This window comes from Ictalurus punctatus, chromosome 17 (assembly GCF_001660625.3).
Source record: "Ictalurus punctatus breed USDA103 chromosome 17, Coco_2.0, whole genome shotgun sequence".
In the NCBI taxonomy this organism is placed as follows: Eukaryota; Metazoa; Chordata; class Actinopteri; order Siluriformes; family Ictaluridae; genus Ictalurus; species Ictalurus punctatus.
This window is the reverse complement of record NC_030432.2, coordinates 11,551,395-11,578,510: the sequence shown is the minus strand read 5'-3', so window position 1 is coordinate 11,578,510 and position 27,116 is coordinate 11,551,395. Positions and strand designations below refer to the sequence as shown.

Here is a 27,116-nt window from a genome sequence, read left to right as displayed (position 1 = left end):
GTGGCAGCAGTGCAACACATAAAATCATCCAAATACAGGTGAAGACTTTTAAGTAATGTTCATATCAAACATCAGAATAGGGAAGAAATGTGATCTTCTTGATGTTGACTGTGGCATGCTTGTTGGTGCCAGATGGGTTGGTCTGAATGTTTCAGAAACTGCTGATCTCCTGGGATTTTCACTCACATCAGTCTCTAGAGTTTATACAGAATGATGTGGAAAAAACAAACAAAAAAAACCCTCCAGTGTATAGCAGTTCTATGGATGGAAATACATTGTGATGAAATCAATCAAGGGAGGATGTCCAAATCGGTTCAAACTGAGGAGAAGTCTCCAGTAACCCAAGCAGTCACTCTTTACAACCATGTTGAGCAGAAAAGCAAACTGGACAGGCTTTTTCAAACGATTAGGAAAACATGGCCTGTTTTTTTCCCAATTCTGATGTTTGATGAGACCATTAACTAAAGCTTTTGACAAGTATCTGCATGATTTGATGCATTGTGCTGCTGCAACATGATTGGATGATGCATGAATGATGTGGTGTACAGGTGTTCCTGTAAAGTGGCCGGTGAGTGTATATATCCTGTATTTTAGCAATTTTAATTAATCAAGCAGTGTGCTCCTTATAAATAAGGAATAGACTGTGAGAAATGTTTGTTTTATTGGAAACAATTCAGATCTAATTGTGAAAGATTGTTCCTGATCTTCAGGTTCATCACCGTGAGCCGCTTATAGCAACATGTTATTGTTTTACTTTTGATTGTATCTCTGGAGTAACCTGATTTTCTGTACAAGTGCACTGGCCTTTAATAAAGCACTAATTTTGCAGTCCCATTAGGATCTGAGAGTAGCCAGTTATTTAAGTCTTTAAATAATAAGACTGAGGCCTTCGCTGCAATATTTGTTTAAATATTTTTCCTTATTTAACTCTCATTTTGTGTCTTATATATTTTCACAGATAGTGGTACTAATAGTGACTAAACTCTTTATAGTTACAGTGTGCTATATTGCAGCTCATCTGAAACCCTAGGCCCTTCTGGTGTCACTCACATTTCCATATTGCGTTAACCAAGACTCTGCTTCTCTGCTTCACAGTGGCTTTGCAGCTTCCAGAGGGGCTACAGATGTTTGCCTGTGTAATTGCTGACATTATTGAGAGGTAGGTATACACACACTAACTTTAACACAGTCGCTCACCTCCCTGAGGTGAGTCGATCTGATATCGATCAGCTAGTCTTATTTTTAGTGAGTATGTACTGTGCAAAGGACAGTGCAAAGGTGGAAAGTTGATATGGATGGACAGTGTCAAGTCTAGGTAGTGTAAAAAGATTATTAAAAAGTGGGAGCTCACCATAATTCCTCACTGCAGCTAGAAATTAGACGCATTTGCCAACACTAGCTTGCTTGCTACACTAGCTTGCTAGACTGCTTTACTTTGAATTGCACAACGAGAGCAACACTATTTTTCTTTTTAACTGCATCTCATTGCAGCTTACATAGAACATATTGCTTATGCATTCTGCCTTAAACAGGCAAACACATGTTTACAGCCAGCCAAACAGAAACTCGTCGTGTGCCAGAGAGAGGCATCGCTATAGCACCTTTTCAGCTCTTTTAAAGGGCCCACAAGCATTTACACAAACATGTTTACATGCCCAGTACGGTTTCAGTATATAACATATCTCAAATAGAGTTTGAGCATGTGCGTTGTGTATACGAGGTTGATTTATGTTGTGTTTTTTGTTTTTTTTAAATTATTATTATTATTATTACCACCACCTCCATGGCATGGAGCATGCCGTTAAAGGGCAGGGTGGGAGGCAGGACACTTTACAGCTGAAAACACTGCACACTGGGCATCACTATACACAAGATCAGCCAGTCCTGTTGTAGTAGAAGTACATACTTCAGTTCCACTTCCCACCCCCCAACCTTTTTTGGGACTTTGGAGCAGGCCCTTTGGTACATATCCACCTTTCTCTCACATCTCATGATGAATTCAGAAAAGAGCTTCCTAACACTGTAGCATGCCATACAATTCATCAGTGCAAGGCTATCACCCTGTGTGGCAGACATTATGGGGCTTGCCATTCAGATTGAGTAGGCTGCCATGTGCAGTGCAATCTTCTGTTGAGGATACTAGGACTGATGACAGCAGCCACAGCAGTAATTTCCTTAGCTTTTCATAAGTGGGTTACCCAGGCTCTAGCTTTCTGGAGATGTGCCATTCATGATTAGCTTCCCTAAGGGCAAATTATGTGCCTTGGTTTTATAATGATCCAGTGGATGGACACAGGGGCATGGCATCTCAATTTGTTGATGGACCTTTTCGCCAATGCCAAGTCAACACGTTACTAATTGTGGCTCTCCCAGGCAGAGCCAGATAGAATGCACTGGCCCATAATTGACTTTTCTATCTACTACATGTGTGTTCAGATCTGCTGTCTCAAATGGGACATCCTCAGCCAGGTCAAATGTGCCTATGGGTTCGACCTCTCTTGAATCTCCAACTGCAGACTGCAGCATACCCTTAGGTGGAAGCTGTTCTGTGAATATTGTGTACGCCATGGGGTGGATTCAGTACATTGACACCCCCCCCCCAAAAAAAAAAAAAAAAAAAAAGAAAAGAAAACTTTTCTCTAGGGACTGCTAGACAATGCTATAGTTCCCCATCTGTGCTAAAGGTCTATTTGGCTGCCATCTCTGTGTACCACAGCACCATGGAGGGCATCTCTCTGGGATCTCATAAACTTATGATCTTTCTGAAAGTGTTGAGGCACCAATACCCACCATGAATCCCTAGAGGCCTTGGTATACTTTCAGCTAAACAAAGTTTATGAGAAGTGTTGTGAGAAGTTTCACACATTCTGCAGTTTCGTTTTGGCTGTTGTGAATGAAAGCCTCAATCACTGTCTTTGTCTTGTATTGTATTTGTCCACGTGCATGACACGGAAAGCGAATCCTCTGCACGTCATCTGCAGTTGTTCATTTTCTCTGCCACATGAACATTTTCTCAGCAAGAAATATACAGAAGCCTTAAGAGCATGGCATAGGATATCATCTTAATGCTGAATATGCTCAAGGCACTTATTAGCCTATGCAAGTTGCTGACCTGAAATGGATGTCTATGAAATCTACCTTTTTTACTAGTGATCAGTTTGGCAAAAAGAGTAGTAGAACTACATACCCTGGCGATAAGATTGTCTTGGATTCGTTGGTGGCCAGATGACTTATGGGATGACTTTGTTGTCAGATCACACAAATTTTTAAGTCAATCAATGAATCTTGCAGCCCTCTGCAAAAGGCAAACCAGCACAAACCACCTCTCGGGTGGCTCTTTTGTCTAAGCAGAGGCTGACCCACTTGGTGGAAAACATCACGACAATTAACTGTCTGGATACCCAACTCCTATAATGTCCTGCCATGCTCTGAAATGGGCATCACTTAGAGGCATAGATAGCACTGCTACCATCGTGATACGAGTGATGTCATTGCAGTGGTCATCTCTGATCACCTTTCAGGTTAGTCCTAAGGAGTGCCCTGTTCTTCATGACTCTGTAAACATACATTATCCATATGATTCTCGTACAGGGTCAAAGAACCACAGTTACCTATGTAAGTACCATTTAAAATTTTTCAACCCTATTAACCACTCATATTTCTTGTGCCAACTGAGTGAGAACTCTGGGAGCTACCAGTGAAAGATGGCTATAGAAAAGTGGTGTCTATTGCAAATACTACATCACACATCATGTTCAAAGGGTTTTGTATGCATACGCACATGCACAAGAAGGTATCCAGGTTATTCTCACAGCTCCTTGCAGTAGAGTATAGTTGTGAACATAACGATATGTATCCTGCAAGAAGATAATAATCTAGAACGTTATGGCAAAATGAACCAAAAGTAAGAAGCCAAAGTTTGGTCATGATCCTCTCGGGCTTAAGAAGGTTTTGAAGAAGGCAGTGTATAACAAGTTTTTTTTATTATTATTTATTTATTTTTTTATATATATAACTATCATTTTAATTAATTCACTGTAAATATATTGTCTTAACGTTGTTCTATGCGTATGCAATTTAATGACCTGCAAGCTATCATGTCACGATGCTGTGACCTCTCCAATTTTCCGAGACTTTTGGAGGTTGGTGAAAAAATCTGAAAATACTGTTTCTGTTGTAGTGTGGAAAACATCACATTTTGGAGATGCTGATGTATGATTCTCATATGATATCCACAGCTCCAAGATGACGGAACTCGTTGCAATCCTGTTTTCTGTATTTTAATTTCATGTTTGACTGCTTTGTAAACTATTCTAGGGATGCTGGGGTGTGCAAGAAAGCATATTTTATGTTAATATAGTCATAACAAACATACCAGCAATGTTGTAAAGTTCATGTGTCAGACACCCAGTATGCTTACCCAGCATGCCGTTTTCTACCATTTCTATGTCCAGCAGGTCAAAATGGCATTTTTCAAATTGACCTATGTCAGTATGAACCAGGTCTAACAATTCTAAAGTGTATTCATTGAATGTGCATTGACATTGGATTTATACATCAAGGCCTAAAATAACAAGCAGTAATATGCCTAAATTATCATGTTCAATAATAGTGATTTCAATATTAAACAAGATAATCATGATGATTTTAGCTGCTATTGTATATGTCTAGCAGATCCTTTCTGTATGTGTGCTTAAAGCTTGCAGAATGTTGCAGTGTGGAGAAAAAATGCTCTCTGACTGCATGCTGGGTTGAAGTCATAATTGTGGCAAATGGCCTATGAACTACTCAAATGCCTGAGCCGTTTAAGCTTTTAAGCCTGTGCATATGGTTATTGCTTGGTGAGAGAGTCTCAGTACCTCATGGCCATATGTCGGTCTACATGGACTTCACACATCACCTGTGAACAAGTGCCCAGCCATTTCTGATTCACACCTTCAGTCTTCTGTTGCATTTGTCTTGTGCTTTATTCCCTTCCTCTCTGTTTCTCTGTCTGCCCATCAGTTAGTGCCAGTCGTCCCTCATTTCCTTAAAGCATTTCATCGTTTAGCACATAGTTATCTCCCTTGCCTTCTCTTGCTGTGTATGTGTGTGTCTCAAGTGATGTGGGTTGTGATAGACCCTTTCTTAGTCAGGCTGCTGGAATGGAATCAGCTGGAGTACTGTCCTCCTCTCTATTGTATTTGTTTTTTAATGCAGACCATGTGCAGAGTCTCAGTCCTTACTTACACTCCAGTCTAAAGCTAATGAGAGCAATTACTTTCTGCTAATTACTTGCCTAAACCCCTGTCCCCTCTTGACACCAGAGTTCTGTAGCTCTCCCTCTGCCCTCCTGCAGAGCTTCCTGCACATCTCCACATTATTATATCATTCACTGCACTACAAAATCAACAGCATGAAATTAATAATTACAATGTTGAATAAACAAACACACACAGTTGCGCAAATAAATACTGTCATTTACAGAATGCATAATTTTTTGAATATTTATTTATTTTTTTGCTGTAGACCACACCACTGATGAGTGCTTGACTCCGATTGGCCAGTTTGCAAGATTTATGTTATATATCGATTATATCATTCTAATCGATTATCGTTTCTATAGTAAGAGCTAATTCACAGAGACTTACATGGTGATTTAAAAACATAAATTATTTTAAAAACATTTTCAAATGTTGATTTGGTGAAGTATTCAGTAAGGGGATTTAAAAAAAAAAAAACATTTATAGGATATATTTAGGATATATTATGTATAGGACATATATTTATATGTATTTATAGTTATATACATTATAATTATATACATTTATAATGTGTTGTATACACTGTGACTTTTGGCTTATTGTATAAAAGAATCAGTTTGTCTTCTTTAAGGTTTAGAAAATGATGAGTTTATAACAACAATACAGGTTGTGCAAAAATGATCTGTCCAAGATATCTGGCTTTATTTTTTCTTATTGGATTGTGGGGGGGGGTTGTGCATATTTTTGCAGATTCTTTTTAATTGAATTCTCTAAGTATTCCCTTTAATTTGCATGACTTAAATATTTATTTATGGCCCTTATTCAGCTTTATTGAGAATAAAAGTTTGCTAATTTAGTAAAGCAATAACCAGAGTGTGTATATGCATATTAATGACAAAGGGGGGGGAAAAAAGTCACCAGCAGCCCCGGTGAGATTTGTCATAGTTTCTAGTCTCTGGAAGTATGCTGGAGGGATAAACATTATTCTTCCAAAAGATATTCCTGCACTTTGTGTTTAGATAATGGTGCTGTAGATATTAGTCTAACACATCAATCCTAAATTGCACATAGTTGTTCAATTGTGAAATTGTTTTATTTTTTTCACTATAAAAATATACAGGCACATACCCAGTACACGTACAATTTAATACATTATTGATGGGGAGTTTCAGATTTATTTTAAGTTTGAGCACTACCGGGCACTACCAGAGGTAATAACATCAGATCAGAGAAAATGCACAGATAAAAATTTACCCGTGAAATCGGCCTTATTGAATGGCAGCCACATTTTGCGACAGCACGTCTTGTATTAATTTTGATATAACCGGATGGACAGGTCTGAGATCACAAATAAAATCCTCCCCTGGGTCTCTTGATGCCAGAGTGTGTCTGTCTGAGACTGATAAAAAAGGGTCAGCAGTGCACCATGTTGCGATTTCCATGTGAATCCATTTTTCAATCTCTGTAATGTTCTTGGGGTTTTGTGTGATCTTTTTTTTTTTAATCCATTAATTTCCTAAATCTATATTTCTGTATTGCGGTTAATGAGCAAGTGTTGGAGGATATACAGAATTTTCTTACTGAAAGAAGTTGTTTTCAGCCATCGATATACTTCCTGATTGTGTCGCCTTGGCACGTGTCTTTTGAATTGGCAGATGCTAATAGTGTTTGTTTAAACTGGCAGTGATTATTAAATTGAGGAAGTAGTAACTATTGACCGTTTATCTGCTGGTGAAAATCTAGCTCTGAGCTGTTATTGTTGATGTGCCTTCGCATGAATGTATTCATCAATCTAATTAAAATAGCTTTGATTAAAGCAATGCTTGCCTTAAGGCCTGAATGTTAAGATCATGATAGATCTAAATACTGTGCTTATTTTGTGCTGTGGATGATACTTTGTTGGAAATACTTGAGCGTTCTTTTATGATGTTGGTATTCCAAAGCTCTGTGTTTACCTTCCAACTCCTTATATAAGTGCACCACATACTGTTGGCAGTGAAATAATGCTTTCTTCACCCTATGTAGTACACTATATATGAACTGTAACTGCAAGCCGGAAGTGTAGGTTACTTCTATGAAGACTGTCATTTGACATATATCAGACATGAGCCTGTACATATGTATCTCTGAATCATAACCTTGTCCAGAAATGATGTTTTATTAAATATTTTACTCCAAATGTACTGCTGCTTAAAAAATTAATAGAGTGGTTAAGGAGGTAGAACAGAAAACTCAAAGGTGTAATGTTGGGCAACTGAAGTCAGATTCAAAGGTTGACACCTACAGCATTTATTTATCATTTTTCTCTTATTTTACTTCTGTCATTTATACGCAGCTGAAACATGTAGGAAACTAAATGGCAAATTGTTGAAATACAGAATGTTTTTATTTTAATAATTGCTTATACTGTGCATCCGGAAAGTATTCCCAGCGCTTCATTTTTTCCACATTTTGTTATGTAATAGTCTTATTCCAGTATGGATTAAATTTATTATTTTCCTCAAAATTCTACAAACAATACCCCATAAGGACAACATGAAAGAAGTTTGTTTGAAATCTTTGCGAATTTATTAAAAATAAATAAGAAAAAAAGCACATTTACATAAGTATTCACAGCCTTTGCCATGACACTCAAAATTGAGCTCAGGTACAACCTGTTTCCACTGATCATCCTTGAGATGTTTCTACAACTCGATTGGAGTCCACCTGTGGTAAATTCAGTTGATTGGACATGATTTGGAAAGGCACACACCTGTCTATATAAGGTCCCACAGTTAACAATGCATGTCAGAGCACAAACCAAGCCATGAAGTCCAAGGAATTGTCTGGAGACCTCCGAGACAGGATTGTATCGAGGCACAGATCTGGGGAAGGGTACAGAAACATTTCTGCAGCATTGAAGGTCCCAATGATCACAGTGGCCTCCGTCGTCCGTAAATGGAAGAAGTTTGGAACCACCAGGACTCTTCCTAGAGCTGGACGCTCTAGGGCCTTAGTCAGGGAGGTGACCAAAAACCTGATGGTCACTCTGACAGAGCTCCAGCGTGTCTCTGTGGAGAGAGGAGAACCTTCCAAAAGAACCATCTCTGCAGAACTCCATGAATCAGGCCTGAATGGTAGAGTGGCCAGATGGAAGTCACTCCTCAGTAAAAGGCACATGACAACCTGCCTGGAGTTTGCCAAAAGGCATCTGAAGGACTCTCAGACCAAAGATTGAATAAAGATTGAACCCTTTCACCTGAATGGCAAGCGTCATGTCTGGAGGAAACCAGGCACCACTCATCACCTGGACAATACCATCCCTACAGTGAAGCATGGTGGTGGAAGCATCATGCTGTGGGGATGTTACTCAGCGGCAGGAACTGGGAGACTAGTCAGGATGGAGGGAAAGATGAATGCAGCAATGTACAGAGACATCCTTGATGAAAACCTGCTCCAGAGCACTCTGGATCTCAGACTGGGGTGAAGGCTCATCTTCCAACAGGATAAAGACCCTAAGCACACAGCCAAGATAACGAAGGAGTGGCTACAGGACAGCTCTGTGCATGTCCTTGAGTGGCACAGCCAGAGCCCAGACTTGAACCCGATTGAACATCTCTGGAGAGATCTGAAAATGGCTGTGCACCGACGCTCCTCATCCAACCTGATGGAGCTTGAGAGGTCCTGCAAAGAAGAATGGGAGAAACTGCCCAAAAATAGGTGTGCCAAGCTTGTAGCATCATACTCAAAAAGACTTTTGTAATTTTTGAGATTGTAATTGGTGCCAAAGGCGCTTCAACAAAGTATTGAGCAAAGGCTGTGAATACTTATGTACATGTGCTTTTTTTTTTTTTTTTTTTTTAATAAATTTGCAAAGATTTCAAACAAACTTCTTTCATGTTGTCATTATGGGGTATTGATTGTAGAATTTTGAGGAAAATAATGAATTTAATCCATTTTGGAATAAGGCTGTAACATAACAAAATGTGGGAAAAGTGAAGTGCTGTGAACACTTTCCGGATGCACTGTATATCATCCTGTCAGAAGCGGAGTCTAGGCTTATTAACTGGTTGGATTTTCTATACTTTCAGTGTGATGATTAAAACATGGATGACTCTTAGTGTTATGTCATACGCATGATTGAATTCAGTTCATTTACACCATCACTAGTATATACTATTAATACATTGCTGCCATGTACTGGATATATGATGCACTGCCGTAACGCTCATACTGGACCAGTTTGTTAATTATGAAACATGAGTAAAATACGAGTGAAAGAGTATTCAGCTACTCATTCGGAAACACCAACGCCTGTCAGGGCCACCTTGAGTACTTTGGCATGCGTGCTATTCCTGTAGGCTGAACTTGAAATTTCAGCTCATTAAGTACATCAGCATAAGGGAGATCACCCATCACCACTTCATTGTCCTTACTCATACTACACAGATAAACTGTAGGTATCAGCAGTCTGTGCGTGTGTGAATGCGTGCATGCCTTTGTTGGTGGGTCTGTCTGTCTGTCTCAGTTCTTATATAAGGAGCTCACACTGGGCAGAAGGAGCACCAGCATCATGCCCACATATACTAGCAAGAGCTGCCAAATCCACGCCTTTCCCTCTCTCTTTCTCTCTCGCACTCTCTTTCTCTCACAGAGCCTGACTAAGAGTCGTGCATACCATTCAGTGTGATAAGTGACCTACCTACACAGCCATGTGTTGCTCTGTCTCATCGATGCGAGATCCAAGAGTTCAAGAATGAGAATAAGACTGTTGGTTAATGGTGCCAGGTCTTGTATTCACTTTATGGAGGAACTATTAACTTACAAATAGTTAGTGCCCAGATTGAGCTTGTAATGTGACAAGGCCCATAAAAGGCTTGTGTAAAGCTGGTGATGTGCATTGTAACAATTCCCAGAGCTTGCTATTATACCAGCAGTGCCTGACAGTGCTTTTATTTTATGCTAATGATGCAAATTCAGGTTGCAATCATAAACCATATTTATAAAAACAGAAGAGATATTTCAATTTGGAGTGGGTCATTATTTTCTCATTGTTATTATTACGGTTTTATTTCAATTTATGAAGTAAGTAAGTAGAGTTTGCTCCCCCCCCATTTCTAATGAGGTCTGACTTCAAGAGCACGTGATGATATCTCATGCATCAATGATACCAAATCGATACAAGGGAAGTTAACAACTTAATGAGGTGAACAGAAGTAATATAGGAAATGAAAAGGTGCATTGTTAAAAAAAAACAAAAAAACATCGAAGACAAAATAAACCTATTACTGCAATATTATTTCCCAATAAAAAGGTTTCCCATCATCTACATGAACACCAAGCATGAGTGGATGAGAAGTGTGACTCCTCCCACGGTGCTTTATAGAGGCATGCATGTGGTTGGGTTAGCAGTTGCACTTATGTGCATTAGATGAGATCTGAGAGCGCTGGTCCTTCTGGGCTTCTGGGCCAATTTGATGTGCAGGGAGAAGAGAAGTAGCAACACCTGAGACTGTCATCAGGTCACAGCTTGAGTAATGCAGCCGTGATACAGCGTGCAGTCACTACTGAGTCCATTAAATGAAACAGGTAGAGCAGACTCTGACACAGGGTCCCTGAGGCCAATATGGTGTCTGCTGTGAGGATGTGCTGTAACAATAGTGATGTGGAATCGGTACTGTGTGTTGGTAGCAAATGGATAAAACAGTCAAAGGGATCAATGAAAGGTGAAAAGAAGATGGAGAAGCTGTTTAAAAAAAAAAGCTGTTGGAGAGTAAGAAATAGCAATCTAGATGTTCCAGTATATTCTGCCAGATGGCACAGAGGGCAAAGTGTCTGTACAAAGGGTGAGAAGACTTGCCCACAATGCTGATGACTTTGCAAATGCAGCATTTATGATAAACGCTTTTGATGGAAGGTGGAAAGGAGAGAACCCCCAATTATGTTGTCAGCTGTTGGCACTTTCTGCTGTTAGGTCTTTGGGGTACCACAGCAGTTAGTAACTGTAGAGCCAATTCCAATCTTGTTGTGTTTTTTTTTTTTTTTAATCATAGAGAAAGTTATGTTAAAACAATTAAGAAAATATGTATCTAGCAGCTTACTAGAGAAAATCTAGACTGATTCTCATTCCAGCTCTAGTATAGATGACACTGGTCCATGTTGTAAATGATCTAAGCTTCTTTTAACCACATATGCCCAAATGTAAGTTCCATTGTTTTATTTGGTCACCTGGAAACCCAATTGAGTTACCTAACTAAGCTAAAAATTGTAGCTAATAAGCTTGTGCGATATTGATTTTCCCTGATCACGAAGTTCCATTTTAAAATACCACAATATTTGATTTAATCCTCCAGAACTGGATGCCTAAAAAAAAAAAAAAAAAAAAAAAAACCACATCTCAAAACCCATTCTTTATTTATCTTGAAAGAAAGCGAGTGAGCCTCACAGGCCGAGAGCATCTCGGATGGGAGGCGGGGATGCAGGTCATTCCTGACGCATATGTCAATTGGTTCTTCTCCTGTTTTATTGAGGAGAAAAAGACTGCAAACTGGGATAATTTCGATATTTTTTTAGTCAGATAAGGACTAAATAAGGGAGAGAACATCTTGCTGCAGCTCATACACACACACAGCCTCAACCGGGGGCCCAAACTACAAAACCCATAAAGCACTGCTCCTATACAGTAACCCTTTACTTTGTAGCACTAGAGTACTCAGATATTTTTGCAGAGCTCCTGCACAAAATGCATAACAGCGGGCAGGTCTGGTAATCTAATATATTTGGTTTGAAACGACACTGGATACCGCGGCAAGGACATGTTATGTAGGGACGATAATATTGTTATTGTAATATCGTACAAGGTTTTTGAAGGGGGGGATTTTGACAGAAACTGAAGTCATTGCCAAATGTTTCAGCTATGAGTTGTGGTTTTCTCTCCTCTCACACAAAAATATTATTTGAGTCTTACTCGTGTCTTTATTTTCTCACAATATGACTGCATCTTTTGCTAGCTGGAGAGTTACATGAGTGCTTTATGCTGCACTTTATTATGCTCAGTTTTGTTTTCACCTGGTAAACATTTTGCCATTTACAGTACCATGATGTTTCTAGTGCAGCAGGTGGTGCTATATATATATATATATATATATATATATATATATATATATATATATATATATATATATATATATATATATATATATATATATATATATATATATATATATATATATATATATATATATATTATATAAGATTTTGGAGGTGTGCTTACCCATAACCCCCACACAGATGTGTAGGTGCTTCAGTACATAAGTATAAACCAGCCTTAGTAGAATTGTCTGAAGACACAATGTACAGTATACTTTATACCAGTGGTCACCAACCCTGTTCCTGACCATCTAGACCAGGGGTGTCCAATCTTATATGGAAAGGGCTGGTGTGAGTGCAGGTTTTCACCCCCACCCCCCCCCCCCCCCCCCCCCTGCATGGCTGAGGATGCTGACACCGCTACTAATATTCTCAGCCCCACATTTGACTCCGTTTTCACTGACCGGTAAATGCAGTGGCTTCATCAGCACTTCTCCTCCATTAAACTGCAGCCGTAGTAATCACGCTCCTTGTGGACTTTTTCAGCGGACTCTACTCTCACACTTGTTCCCGATGATAAATGTTTATGTAGTAATGCATTACGACTTCGTTGCCTTGACGAGAAGTTAAAGCGAGCCGTCTAATTACACGCAGTAAGAGCCTCGCTGGCCCGGCCCTTGCTGTTGTGTCCCAGAGTCAACACTGATTATTTATGAAACAATATAATAAACATTGCACGGCCTGCATACAGCCGGGAGTCTCTGAGATAAGCCGCGCAGAGGACTTGCCTTTCCAGGCGCAGGCCTTTCTTGCAGTCTTTTGTCAAGGTTATAATCACACAGCTACACACAATCCTCTGTCCACCCACAGCTAGATCAACAAGCTCACACAATCTCTGTCTTTCTCCTCTCTGACTAATCATATTTGGATGAATTTAGGCATGTACACTGCCTGTATCCTGCAATGATTCAAACACTTTGACAAACACAGCAGCACATCATTTTTCTGAATGTTTCTAAAATGCAAACTTTAGTTTAAAAGAAACCTTCACAATGAAACACTTCATGTTGTGGGGTGCTTATGGATTCTAGTGCTAATTTGATGACTGGTGGTGTATTTTTGGTATTCCTACGTGAAGTTAGTGGTTGTGTGACACGCTGACGTCACAGGGGGACATTGCTAGCACAGTTAACAAGGATCTCACATGGTCAGCTTTCACTGTACATATTACTGTATCTATACAATGCACTTGCTGCGTTACAACAGACACTCAGCAAGTGATGTACAATATGACAAGCATGATGGCAGACGTAGCATGAACGCTTTGGAGGCTGAGCAGACAGCTGAATAGAGATGAAGTGAGGGTTAAATGCCACTGTTGCCACTATCAGCAGCTAGTCAAATGACATTGTGGGTACTATAGGAAACAGTGAAAATAGACTGACATGTCAGAGAAAGAAGTTTAAAATAAGAGTTCATCCAAGTTTCAGTACAAAATAAATCGTGGATGACATTAGCGAACACGTGATCATTATAAAGACTAATATCAAAGACTTTTCCTTTAACAAGGTTGCGATTTGGCTTGTATGATATTGATTTTTCCTTCATCGCAAATTATCATTCATAAAAGTGACGATTAATGATGTAATCATCAAAACAAAAAAATGCACAGAAAATAAACACTTAAAGCCATGGAGAGGTTCTGTTGAGTGTCATTAGGTTTGTAGGTAAAAGACTGAAGAATCACCATGGCAGCAAGTTTCTCATTTCACGTAGAGTCCAGCATTCCTGTGGAGGAGCCTGTTTAGTCAACTCTTAAGATTTGTAGTGTTGCATTTTCGTTTCTTTAATTGTTAAATTTTATTTATTTATTTATTTATTTATTTTTTGTATGACTACCTGTTTTGTGTCTAAAAGAAGCACACCTAAAGTTTTTATGAGCAGCTAGATTAACCATGGTTTTGTGAAGAGCGGCTATCTTAAAGCACAGTCAGTTACGTTCACAATCGATGGGTTCGAATGAGGGCATAATGCACATTTAAAAAGGTATTTTAACAAGCTGTTTAATAGTAATGCTAAATGCTAATTAAAAAGAAGGGGGGAAAAGAAAGCAAATACAAGAGTAATACCTCATGCAGTTTTACCATTTAAAAAGAGTTGGTATAAGAGTTAAATGGCATAATGTAATCTGATTAAATGTCACCGGACATCATGACAGTGTGGGATTGTGTAGGAACAATTAAGCTGTTACAGTATATCACAAGCCTCATCGTGATGCACTGCAGCAGATCTCTGCAGAGATAGTGTCAAGGCTGTGGGCTAAAATAGTTTAGCGCACATTTGTGTGTTATGGAAAGCAGCACTTTTCTTTATAACATACAGCCCATTATGTCCAAGCAGTTCTTTAATCATATTACACCCCTTGTATATAGTATCCAAAGTGCTAGGGGCCGCTATAATGCCCCACCCCTTATTAAGCTGATATTAACTTGTTCCTAGCCTCCAGTTTGAGACCTAAGTAGATTTTCTATGTCAGGTTGGGGTTCCATGGTATTCATGAGACATTTGAGTTCCAGTCTGTTTTATTTTTCCTTTCACAAAAAAAAAAAAAAAATGTGTGGGAGAGAACGAGGAACGAGTTGGAGAGCTTTCAAATGAGGGGAAGACCTTCATGCATGCAAACTTTCAGCACAGGCCGAATGGTACACGCAGAGGCAAGTGGGTTCAGGTGACGCTATTTTACATGAGAGCGTAGTTGGATTGACACTAACAAAGGTGCAGACACCAACTTCAGAGTCTACAGTGGATTCAAAGGAGAAGGCACGAGAGTGATTTTAGAAAAGGGAAGCTCGACGTTGAGCAGAAAGGTAAACAAAATTTGATCAAAGCGAGTGAAAGGATACCAAGAGGGAGTAAGGAAGCACTCGTGATAGGCTGATGTATATTTTCCTGATGTGATAACCAAAATATCATGTTATCTCTGTATTAAGCAGCCATTTAAAAAACATGAGAAGGTAGTAAGACTTGCTGTCTTTTGAACCTCAGCACTCACACATGCACTTGACCTGACACTGGTATTATTATTAAACAGCAGTTTTGAAAATGGTTAAATTTGTTCATTGTTGTGTGTGGGGATAATTATGTTTGGAATAAAACATGGTTACCTGAAAATAATCCATGCTGGATTGGTGTGATATGGAGTTACCTCCCCAAATTGAGTTATTTCCATGTTATTAATATTCCAATTATTTCCAATTACTTCTGGTGTGTGTCACTTCTTGTAACACAGGAATTTCTCAAAGATTACAATGTTTTAATTTATTAATTAATGAACCTTCACACATTTTAATGTTATGTTTTAATGTTAAGGTTATGCTGTGGAATGTCCAAGAGACAAGCTAGTTCCTATAATCTCTTGCAACAATAAACAGCAATTCCCTTGTTAGCATCTCCATTTCTTTCTCTCTTTCTCTCTCAAAAAATTGAGCTCATCATTTTACCGAGCAGCCTGATAACAGAATCTCCTCCGTACTGAAGCCGTTGCAAAGCAAAAGCCTGTTACAAAGCTCTGAAACTCAAGCCTCATCAACAATTATACATTTTTCCTTGTTAATCATAATCAATTTTGGGTCTTTTTTTTTCTTAGACTATTTGGAGCATCCGCTGTACAAGTTCCTGTGTATGAGAAGCATTAAAATATTAGAATGAGTGCATTAATCTAACCCTATCATTCATAGTACAGCCGGAACTAATTTTCGAGTGGTGCAGTTGTACACAAATAATGCACACCTTCTGAGCAATCACAGTTGAGAGTTCAATGTGATATAAATCGTTTCGTACTTTATTCATTTTTCCATTTAAATTGAGCATGTTGACGTTTTCTAAGCTGAATCAGTACTAATGAAAAGAAGGTTTGCCTTCTCATATTTTAAGTTATCTAAAATAACATAACACTAAAATCACAGGAACAAGTTTTATTGAGGTTGGCAGCATTTGTGACTCATATTTGAGCCTAAAGATGTAATCACAAGGGGGACATTAAGACATCCCATTCCAGATTTAGTTCCCCATTGCTGTTATAATAACCTCCTCTCTTCTGGGAGGGCTTTCCACTAGATTTTGGAGTGTGTCTGTGGGGATTTGTGCTCATTCAGCCACAGGAGCATTAGTGAGGCCTGGTACTAGTGCAGTCAGGCCTTAGGTGCAGTCAGTGTTTTCAATTCATCAAAGAGGGGTTGAGGTCAGGGCTCTGTGAAGGGGACTTGAATTCTTCTGAACACCATGTCTTCATGGAACTCGTGTGAGACACAGGGGAACAGTCATGCTGGAACATGTAAATTGTAATTCTACAGCATACAAAGGTATTCTAGACAGTTGTGTGCTTCTAACTTTGGGATAAAAGTTTGAGGAAAATCCACATATGGGTGTGATGGTCAGGTGTCCACCAACTTTTGGCCATATAGTGTAAATTCAGGTAACAGTCACATTTAAGGTGAAACATCCATTGTGGGAAACTTTGATTTAATTGAGCAAAATGTATAGTTTAACTTTTTTTTTAAATAACAGCATGAATAAGCTTAGGGTATGTGCTCTACGTCTAGCTGTATACAGCATGTGCTAGCAGATAGGAAACAATTGTACATCCATTGGGAGACTGAGTTATTTGTAGGTCATTACATTATGTTGATTTAAAAAAATGCTGACAAAAAATAACTCATAGATGGTAATATGCAGAAATGCATTTTAATTAGTACCATCATGACACTGTAACAAGTTCATCACTATTGGTTTGAAATTGACCAGTTAAACATTTTACTCTGCCTCATCTATATACATGTTCAATGCACAATGGCTATGCATAAAAAAGTGTTCTGTGAGTACCATGAGGCAGTCTCTGATAATATGTACTGTAAAATGCATTGAAAGAGACCGAGCCGAGCTAAACCAAACACACCAGGTCCACTTCCTGTCCTCTCTGCCCCAGTAAGCTCCACGCTGACTCCTGGAGCTTGGTGGCTGACCTTCAAAGCTCATTGCGCCCCTCTGGCACTCATCAGCAGCCTGCCTTTGTGCCAGCTCCCTGCCAGGCCAGGATACATCCTGTTGCATCAGCATGCTTCGGAAAATCAGTTCAGCTCACTTCGGCTTCATCTTTGTCCTCGTGAGCTATAGAAAGCAGTATCAAACCTACCCTACAGGGTCACATGACCACGGCACATTCTTCTCCATGCAAGGCTTCATTTTCAGACTAGAATTGATAGTGAAAGGCTTCCAGGATGCATAGATTCATCTTGCTTTAGAGGAAGTTAAGGTGATTATCTAGTGGCTTTAGAGGAAACATCTGTCAGCGCTTGATGCTGCTACCTATTCCTGGCTTGGTGGTGGCAGTAATATGTCATTTCTTCACTTCTGCCTATAAACTCGGAGCAATGTTCTGACTTTCCTTGCTCTCCTGCTGCCGCCTGAGGAGATGTGACAGTGAAGACCTTCACTACCTTCAGTGCAATACAGAAGATACACTTTTCACAGTGTGTGTGGAGAGCATTTCATCCCCCTGTGGCGTGCCCCCCTTCCCGATGCCTCTCTAGTTACGCTGTTTTCTCTCATGTGTTTGTGCAAAGCAGATTAGATCACACATTTGTTAACATGACATCCTAAAGCAAATTGCTCATCTGCTCGACATCCGCTCAGCATCTCTTTCCCTCTATCGTTCTCCTTCTCATACCTTGCTGCGCTGGCTCCTTCTTTTTCCCCCCACATATCTCCTTTCTTCACTCTCTCCATCATGTTTTCCTCCTTGACTGTATACACCATTTCATTGCGCTTTCTTTCCCCATCCAGTACTCACACGCTCCCTGTCTCTCTCTCTCTCTCTCTCTCTCTCTCTCTCTCTCTCTCTCTCTCTCTCTCTCTATCTAACTCCGTTTTTTTAAAGTGGAAATAATGAGACTCGCTCTTGGCAGACTTGCCCTGATATCGAGGGATGAGGCTCTTCCTCATGGGTAATATCTCTGATCTTTGGGCCATAGTGTGTGTGTGAGCAAGAGGGAGAAGTGCGAACGCGCTCTGCACGTCTGAAAAATAATGAAATGAAATATGAGCCATCAGCAGGTGCACAGTATAAATATTGATGTACACGAAGTAGTGTGCGTGCATGAGTTTTTGCTAGGGTGTTGGAAGATGGCTGACTTTTGTACAAGAGTGTTGTTGGATGTTTGTCGTTCTGGTAGAAGATATTGTTTGAACGTGTTTGTATGTTGGAATTTAATGAGGACACGTGAGCACTGGATGTAAGGTGATTATGGTAGACCAAGATTGACAGCTCTTCATCTGCAGGTGCACTGGAGCATTGCCATCCCATTGTGTTCATCTGGCACCTCCCAGCTCACGTTGGATGATTCATCACTTTCTCCCGAGAGAGAGAGAGAAAAGGATGTATCTGAAGTGTCTGATGCGTGTCACATACCAGGCTGAGATCCTACACCTGCTACTGGCAGCAGACCAAAGGGATTTGCTGCCAGTCATGTGTCTCTAAACTAACTGCACCCACGTTAAGCTGCTTGTGATGAGCATTCCAGCGGCTTTGCGCTTTTCTCCCCTGTTATGAACCCTTCAACAGTGGTATTTTCACCGAAAACAAAGCTGTGCATTCGGTTCTGAAAGGATGATCACTGTTGGTTGTTCAGCTTTGAGAGGCAGGTGGTGTAATGGGTTGTCATGATTTTGGTAGTACTTGTGAACTGAGTGCTTCTGTCCCCTTGAGCTAGAAAAGCAGTGCTGTAGCTCATATATGACAAATGATGAACACAAACGCACATTCATCTTCTGAATTGCTGTTTTGAATACATAGCTTAACATGAACTTTGGATGTGTAGGGTATCAAGATATATCTCTCTACGCATCTTCAAATCAGAGTCATTTTCAGGAGAGCAGAGGTTCAACATGGTAATATTCAACATGGAGGCTGTATTACAAGAAGTTCTGCCTTTCACTGAAAAGAGCCAGTTACCTTATTAATAAAGATGTACATACAATGACTATCATATTCTTACATTTGTAGTGCTTATGTCCCTGCAACGTTCTTAATGTTCACCTTGACACCCTGTCTGGTCGGGATAACTCTGTTGTAAGGTCCTGCATAGAGCCTTTAAGAGTGAACTGAAGAATATGTAGAGGTACTAGATGAACCCGTTATATTGTACAAGATGGTGGCACGTGCACAACTTGAGGAACAGCATCTTAGAATGTTTCACAGATTAGTGGTTTATTTTTTTTTATTTTTTTACCTACTGTTCTTACATGAGCTGTATGTTGCTGCTTGCACTTCTGTTTAGATGCTAACTGCAGTTCATTGGCTTTGTATTTCACAATAAATTAAAGTCTAATTTAATCTGCAGTGGTGCTTGAAAGTTTGTGAATTTTCTATATTTCTTCTTCATAAATATGACCTAAAACATCATCAGATATTCACAAAAGTCCTAAAAGTTAATAACTAGAGAGGAACCCAAAACGAAAGAACCCAGTTACACAAATGAGTTTCCGGTAAGTGTTGATCAGTCCTGCGCATCGGCTTGGAGGAATTTTAACCCGTTCCTCAGTACAGAACAGCTTCAACTCTGGGATGTTGGTGGGTTTCCTCACAAGACCTGCTTGCTTCAGGTCCTTCCACAACATTTCTATTGGAGTAAGGTCAGGACATTCAGTTGGCCATTCCAGAACATTAACTTTATTCTTATTTAACCATATTTGGTACAATGATTTGTATGCTTAGGGTCGTTGGCTTGCTGCATGACCCACTTTCTCTTGAGATTCAGTTCACAGGCAGATGTCCAGACATTTTCCTTTAGAATTCATTGGTATAATTTAGTATTCATTGTTCCATCAATGATTGCCAACTGTCCTGGCCAATATGCAGTAAAACAGGCCCGAACCCTGATACTACCACCAACATGTTTCACAGATGGGATACGGTTCTTATGCTGGAATGCAGTGTTTCATTTCTTCAAACATAACGTTCTCAAAAAGTTCTATTTTTGTCTATTCTGTCCACAAAACCTTTTTCTAGTAGTCTTCTGGCTTGTCCATGTGATCTTTAGCAAACTGCATCAGGGCAGCAGTGTTCTTTTTGGAGAGCAATGACTTTTTCCTTGCAGCCTTGCCATGCACATCGCTGTTGTTCTGTGTTCTCCTGATGGTGGACTTATTAACATTAGACATTGTGCGAGATACAGAAGCCCTAAGTGGCCATGCATTATTATAATTTTTTTTTTCTTGTTTTCTCGTGATCTCATGAACTTAATTTTCCTGTGTACTGGACATCAATCGTCTCGAAGTAAATGGGGTTTTTGGTTAAATACCTGAAATAAGGCCTGTGGTTAACACAAGTTCACGCCGTGTTCACGTTTTATACTACGACATAAAGTACATCAGTAATACTCCACTCGGGGGGCAACTCTTGTACGTGTCTTGAAAAAGACGGTTGCTAACAAGTGGCTAAATGCTACTACAGAGGTTGTCAGGGACATGAAACGTCATCACGCCGAACAGGAAAACTCCTGTGTTACATCCTCGTTGTGTTTATATTCGCACTCTTGCAAATCAAACTTTCCAACTTGCAATTTTATCAATTTATAGTATTTTCCAATTGTATTGGTTTTTTTTTTTTTTTAAAAATAAAGATTGAAAGAGTTGTCGGAAGCTTAGTGGGTGTGACGTCATGAAGTCATGTGACCGTCGTGTAGTTAGTTTATAGCCTAATATTAGCTTTTCACTTCTGGCGAGTGTATAGGCTTCAAAATGTGATGGATCTTATATTACTGAAGGAAACATGTAAGAATCATAAACTTTTGTTGGTCACAGAGCTTATTTTCTGCAATAATCCAAAAGCCAGTGGAAAAATCCTGTCGTTTTGTGGAGGGGGGAAAGTGTGACGCTTCCGGGGTGAACTTCCGGGGTGGCCTACAAAAATACACCATCCCTGCAGGATTGACGACTTCCACATTAGAAGGGGAAACACCCCTCTCTCTTAATACCGAGATAAAGTCCATCACTACAGCGGGGAATTATTACATTTATGATGGCGAAGATGCCAAAGTGCATGTAACACCAGTCCCATTCACAAAGCGCCAGATTTTTTTCCGGAGAATGTTTTGTGAGAAAACAGCTTTTGGTTATGTGGAGATCACGAGAAAAGCAGGATGATGATAATAATAATAATAATAATAATAATAATAATAATAATAATAATGCATGGCCGCTTAGGACTTCCGTGGAGACATGCCTTTAGTTGTTTAGAAGTTACTCTGGGCAGAGAAGGGAAGTAACGACGTACTAATACTTCATTACTGTGCTTAAGTAGATTTTTCTGGTATCAGTACTTTACTATTTATATTTCTGACTTTTTCCCCCACATATATCTGTATTTTCTACTTCTTACATTTTCAAACCAGGCCCTTTAGTTTTAATCTGTATTTGGTGGCATGATATAATAGTCTTCCTTGTCCCTGGCTATCATGCACAACAAGCGTAAGCTAGTCAAGGCAGAAGGCAACAAGAAGAATGGCTAATGTTATCCATGAGACGGAGGGCGTTAGTGATGTGTACATGACTGAGGACAGGGACATTCCTGATCACCCATATATGAGGGAGATGCTGGCTTTCAAGAATTCGCCATCGAATTTGAGAAAGCACATGCAGGTAAATTACACGTTTTATTATGTCTTTCTTGTCATGAGCCAATTGAATGTTTTCAGTAATAATAGTCTGTTTGCTATGTTTGTTGGTCTGTAATGTTAGCATCAATTCACATAGGGGCTTTAGTGCAGCACGTGTTTGTATTAGCATTGTGAATTGTTTTATTTAAAGATAGACATTTCAAGCTTTCTTTAGACATATCTTTCCTCTTTGTGTGATAAGTATTCGAAGAGTTTCAGTTCATTTTTGAGACGTGTTTCAAAAAGAGACCGAGTCAGTTGAAAGGGCACCCTGTTTGTATTCTTTATTTTGCACAAGGTTTTGTTGTTATTCTAAGTAAAATAAAAGTAGACGCTTTATAGTTTCCAATTATATCTGTATGGTCAAGTATTTGAAGTTGTTTCCGGTGTCACGAGGAAAAAATCACGCAGAACGCGCCGGCGCGTGCGTCGAACCCAGAGGGTTAACTATGCTAGCGAGATACATTTATAAGGTTGACTAGCTCTCGTTTTTATTGGAAAGTAAATGAACTTAATTCAACATCAGTAGACCATATCACCTCTGGGTGTATAATGTTTAATTTAAGGAATTGTAATTCTGTTAGTTGAATCACTTTTCTATGTCTTGTGTGTCTGTCTGTTTCTTGTATGTACGTCTCGTCACTTCTAGAGAAAGCACGTCACTCATTCGGAGAGATATACTAGTGATGTGTCGTTCATTTTGACCGAATCTTTAATATGACTCGGGAACAGCGAGTTGTCTCAGAGTGATTCGTTCATTTTGATTCGTTAATGCGCTGTAACGTCTCCATAGGTTCTGTACCGGAAACAGAAATGATAGTTCGATTCTTCGCGTTCGAGTTATTGGTTCTTCCGTGACCGCCGCATAGACAATGCAGCATGCAGTACCGGAAACGGGATGAACGAACGACTCGAACCCGAAGACTGGAGAGGTGAACTAATCATTTATGTTTCCTGGGAACAGACTTGACAAAAGTACGACTCAGATCCGGAGGTGAGGTGAACTAACAGATTACCCTGAATACCAGCTAAGCTATTTATTAATCATTTCTGTTCTCATAATTCGGCCTTGGCTGCATGAACCTATAGTTAATTTTTTTACTCCAAATGTGATCGTTTGCCAAAGTACTAGATGTGTTGGGAATTCAACATGTAACATTTTAATTATATTCTGCTGAAATGAATGAAATGACTCCAAAAAAATATTCCTTCATTTTGCTGAATAAGATTCAAAGATCCGAGTCAGTATAATGATCCGAACTTCACATCGCTAAGATATATCCAGCTAGTTTTTTTTTCCTGTCAGCTTAGTCTTTTCTCTGCTTGTGTTCTACATGGTGGTTGTTCAACCTGGATACATTCATTAGCTAACAATATTTGAAATGTAATTTTTTTTCTATTAATGTATTAATATGATATGAGGTCCAGTTACCAGCGTGAAACTTAAACAGGTAGTAGTAATGGCTACTGTTTACTTAAGTATATGTTACAACCTATACTTTAATTTGAGTGAAAAACTGTAGTCAGTACTTCAACTTTTACCAGAGTCTTTTTAAACGAGTATCTGTAATTCTTCTTGAGTGAGGGATGTGTGCACTTTTACCATCTCTGACCCTGGGTTCCATTGTGACCTCGTGGACTATTACACAGCTTGCTCTTGGAGTGATGTTTGTTGGACGACCTCTCCTGGGGAGGGTAACAGTGGTCTTCAATTTCCTCCATTTATACAAAATCTGTCTGACACTGAAGTGGTCCAATTCTTTACAGATGGGTTTGTTTGTTTTTTAGTTTTTTAAACCTTTTCCAGAGTACAAATCCAATTTGTGATTTTTGCTTACCTTAGCTATAAAGATTTTGATGTGATCTCTGGTCTGAGAAGTTACACTTCCATACAAACATGCCAGTTTGTGATCCTACAGTATGTGCATATGGAGTATCTGGAAAGAAAAACAAGTTCTTATATGTGCTGAAGACTACAAATTATTATATTAGTCTGAAACTTGACAAATTTTGGCATTTAAAAAAAAAAAGTACTCTATATTCTTTTGGCATTAACGTTTTGACCGCATTGACACAGATCTTGGACTGAACATAAAATAGGCCTTAAATCCTGCGGTCGCTATACAGCCGATGATTCCCATACTGTGGAAACAGCTTGCCAAGAGTCAGCATGCATCCTCAGTATACACTATATCTGTACCGGATCAGTATCAGGTACCAACTCTGTAATATTCCATATCAGTCAATATTCAAATCTGATATCAGTAACATATCAAATATTATTTTTTTCAAAAATGGAATTACTGCCACCCTATTTATGCAGTTCATCAGATTTTGACAGCTTATTTAAAATGTATTTGAAACCTCAGCTTGACTGTTAGTTTGGGGTTATAGTCCTCGTCTCATTAAAGTTCAAATAAATTACAGTGTGATCTCGTACCTCTAGCATTAACATCCTGGGTGGGTTGCTAAGCTGGCCGTCAACTGAACTGTTTTTTCTCCTGATAGCATCTCACATGCTGTAAAACTATTAAAGAGCGAAAAGTCAGACGTTCTGACAGTTAACATCAAACTCGACATTTGACCCAGAGCTATTAGTACAAACTCATGTCCTTTTAAATATCTTTCACTTTGTCATCATTTCTTCTCGCCACGCTGCCTTCGCTCTTTTCCACTTGTCTTCTTTCCTCTCTCTTTTATCCAGCAAGCTGATGGGTGTTATTAGACAACGGGAGTAGGCTGACGGTGGCAGCGTTGCAGACTTCTTCCCACAAAAACTGACTGTCAACTCACTAAATCATTTTTAGCTCTGCTTTGGAGACTTTTAGACCAAACAGACACATGTTAATCTCATCTCTTTGAGCCCTTGAGCTACAGTGAGTGTTACACCCAGTACACAGTGGCATACAGCTATGAGATTAGAATATTTTTCACTGTTCATAAATCACATAGACAACAGCAGGAACAATTTGTTGTTTGGTTTTGGCAGCTAAAAGCTATCTGTCTTTGTGTATGTCCGCATGGTTTGTAGGCGGTGAAGAATAGTGTGCTTTCTATGGCAGGCCCGTGTAACTAATTTAAAACGACCAGTGTGGGGACTTACAGGTTTTTATTCCTGATCTCCTATAAGATATGGAGGTAACTGAGCTTAGCAGAGTTGGATCTCACACACACACACACACGCACAGAGGCTTGTAGAAACAGCTTTTTTCAGGTGACCCATATTTTTAAATGTGATGTAGACAACACAAACTATGCATTTAAGTCTAGCACAAACATGCTTGCATAGTGAGGAGGATGGGCCTATGTGCTCTGTACGATCTACTCCCCCAGAGAGGGCTACACTTATATCAAAATCAACATTCAGATGGCTTCATCTTCATCTGAGTTAGAACTAGAGTGGCAACGAATCTCATTAACGAGTAGTTGGTCTGCGCGTGGCGTGGGGCACATTTACTCATTACGTTACTTCTGTTCTGAAAACATGCTTCGGAGAATAAATACTAAGGTTGTGTCCCAAGTGAAGTACTGTACACTTACACTATGCACTGCATACTCTACAGTCTAGTGTATGAATTTTAGAAAGGTAATATCGTCTCAAATAGAACACTAGCGGGTTTTTTACTAACCGGAAGTATAAGCCGCTCATATGCACGAAATGCAACGCCGCTAGCTTTAGCCTAATACCCAGAGTCACCGACACTGACTTTCTTTAGCTTAGTATTTATATAATTAGCTATATACTTGGTTTATTTTATATATAAGTATTTATGCATTATTTTTAACGGATGCACAAAAATCACTGAATTAAACTACAGGCCTAAGTGAATAATATATATTCTGGTGCGTGTCTGTGTGTATTGGATTCTTTTCAGTCTTATATAATTAGACAAACAGTTGTGTAAGGTTTTAGTCTGAAATTTATATTTGTAACACTCAGTTTGTGGATTTTATTTTAAATAAATGAAAAAAAAAATGGTAATGGAAGTTTACCCCGCCCCATCCGATTAACCGAAAAAATAATCGCCTAACTAATCGATTATGAAAATAATCGTTAGTTGCAGCCCTAGTTAAAACAGAGAATCCCACTTTGCAGATATACCTCATTGTGAAGTGCAGCAGCAATAATACTCTGGTTCTGCTCTGCACTGTGTAGTCACCGGAGAGGCCAGTGCACAACTTGGACAGATTCTTCTTTTTGCTGCGAGTTTTCACCGTGCTGTCACAGGTCAGCTGTAGTGTTTCTGATTCCGCTGAAGGGTTCAGGTTTAATGGTGCTATTGATTCTGGGGTTTAAACGTCAAAGGGGTTTTCACCCCCCTGTTATTAATCATCAAACATCCTCAGAGGAAGTATGCATGAAACTGTTAGTCCCTCCAGATCAATGAAGCACATCAGGCCAGCGATTTCTTTCTTTGAAAGACCAGTTTCAGTTTGTTTATTCTTGTCTGAAGTATAGTGGTAAAATGGGGATTCAAACCACAGCTTTAACGATTTCTTGAAACTTTGAAATCATTCACGGTGAATGAAAGGACAGGCCTGTCATTGAGATTTTATGCTTAGTTCGTTTAGGATGGGAAAAAATGTGACAAAGTTAAGCACTGATTCTCGTTACTAAACAATTTCTTGATCAAAGTGGTGATTGCCTTTCCCGGAGAAAAGCACATAGCTAATCACCTGACCCTGAAATATTCTGTCTATACGAAAACTTGGTGCATGTATTACACTCCCATTTTGGCACACAGGCACGCTAAAAAAATCAGCTGTTGAGGCCACTGCCTTTTATAAAGTGGAGTATTTTGACAGTGTCTTTCATCACCAATTTCTCAGGTGGCATTTCTTTTGATGCCAGTGCTTCATGATGAATAAAGCAGTGATTTCAAATAATGCCCTGGGCTGCTTCATCCTTAATTCTTTTTGTAACACTGCTGTTTTTCCCTGTCATGGAGTCTGCACCATTTGCTCCTTACACCCTGCCCATCCCATGAGTTGTTATGTATGAGATTAGCCGTTCAAATATCTATTCACCTGCAGGGCAGCGTCAAGCAGCAAAGAGGATCCTCAACCAGTTTGCATTGCTAAACATACTGCA

At 39.4% G+C, this 27,116-nt stretch overlaps 1 protein-coding gene across 5 annotated transcripts in view; it reads left to right on the top strand.

The window, feature by feature from the left end:
- The window catches only part of dph1 (diphthamide biosynthesis 1), a 107,555-nt gene that overhangs the window by 35,850 nt on the left and 44,589 nt on the right, over window positions 1-27,116 (top strand). For 3 of the 5 annotated variants that reach the window (XM_017491403.3, XM_017491401.3, XM_053687260.1), the window contains exon 4: window positions 1,096-1,159. In XM_017491403.3, the coding sequence (XP_017346892.1) occupies window positions 1,096-1,159 (64 nt within the window). Of the gene's footprint in view, window positions 1-1,095; window positions 1,160-21,629; window positions 22,008-22,861; window positions 23,019-27,116 lie in introns of those variants that run through there. The other 2 variants (XM_017491400.3, XM_017491399.3) reach the window with 2 other exon arrangements.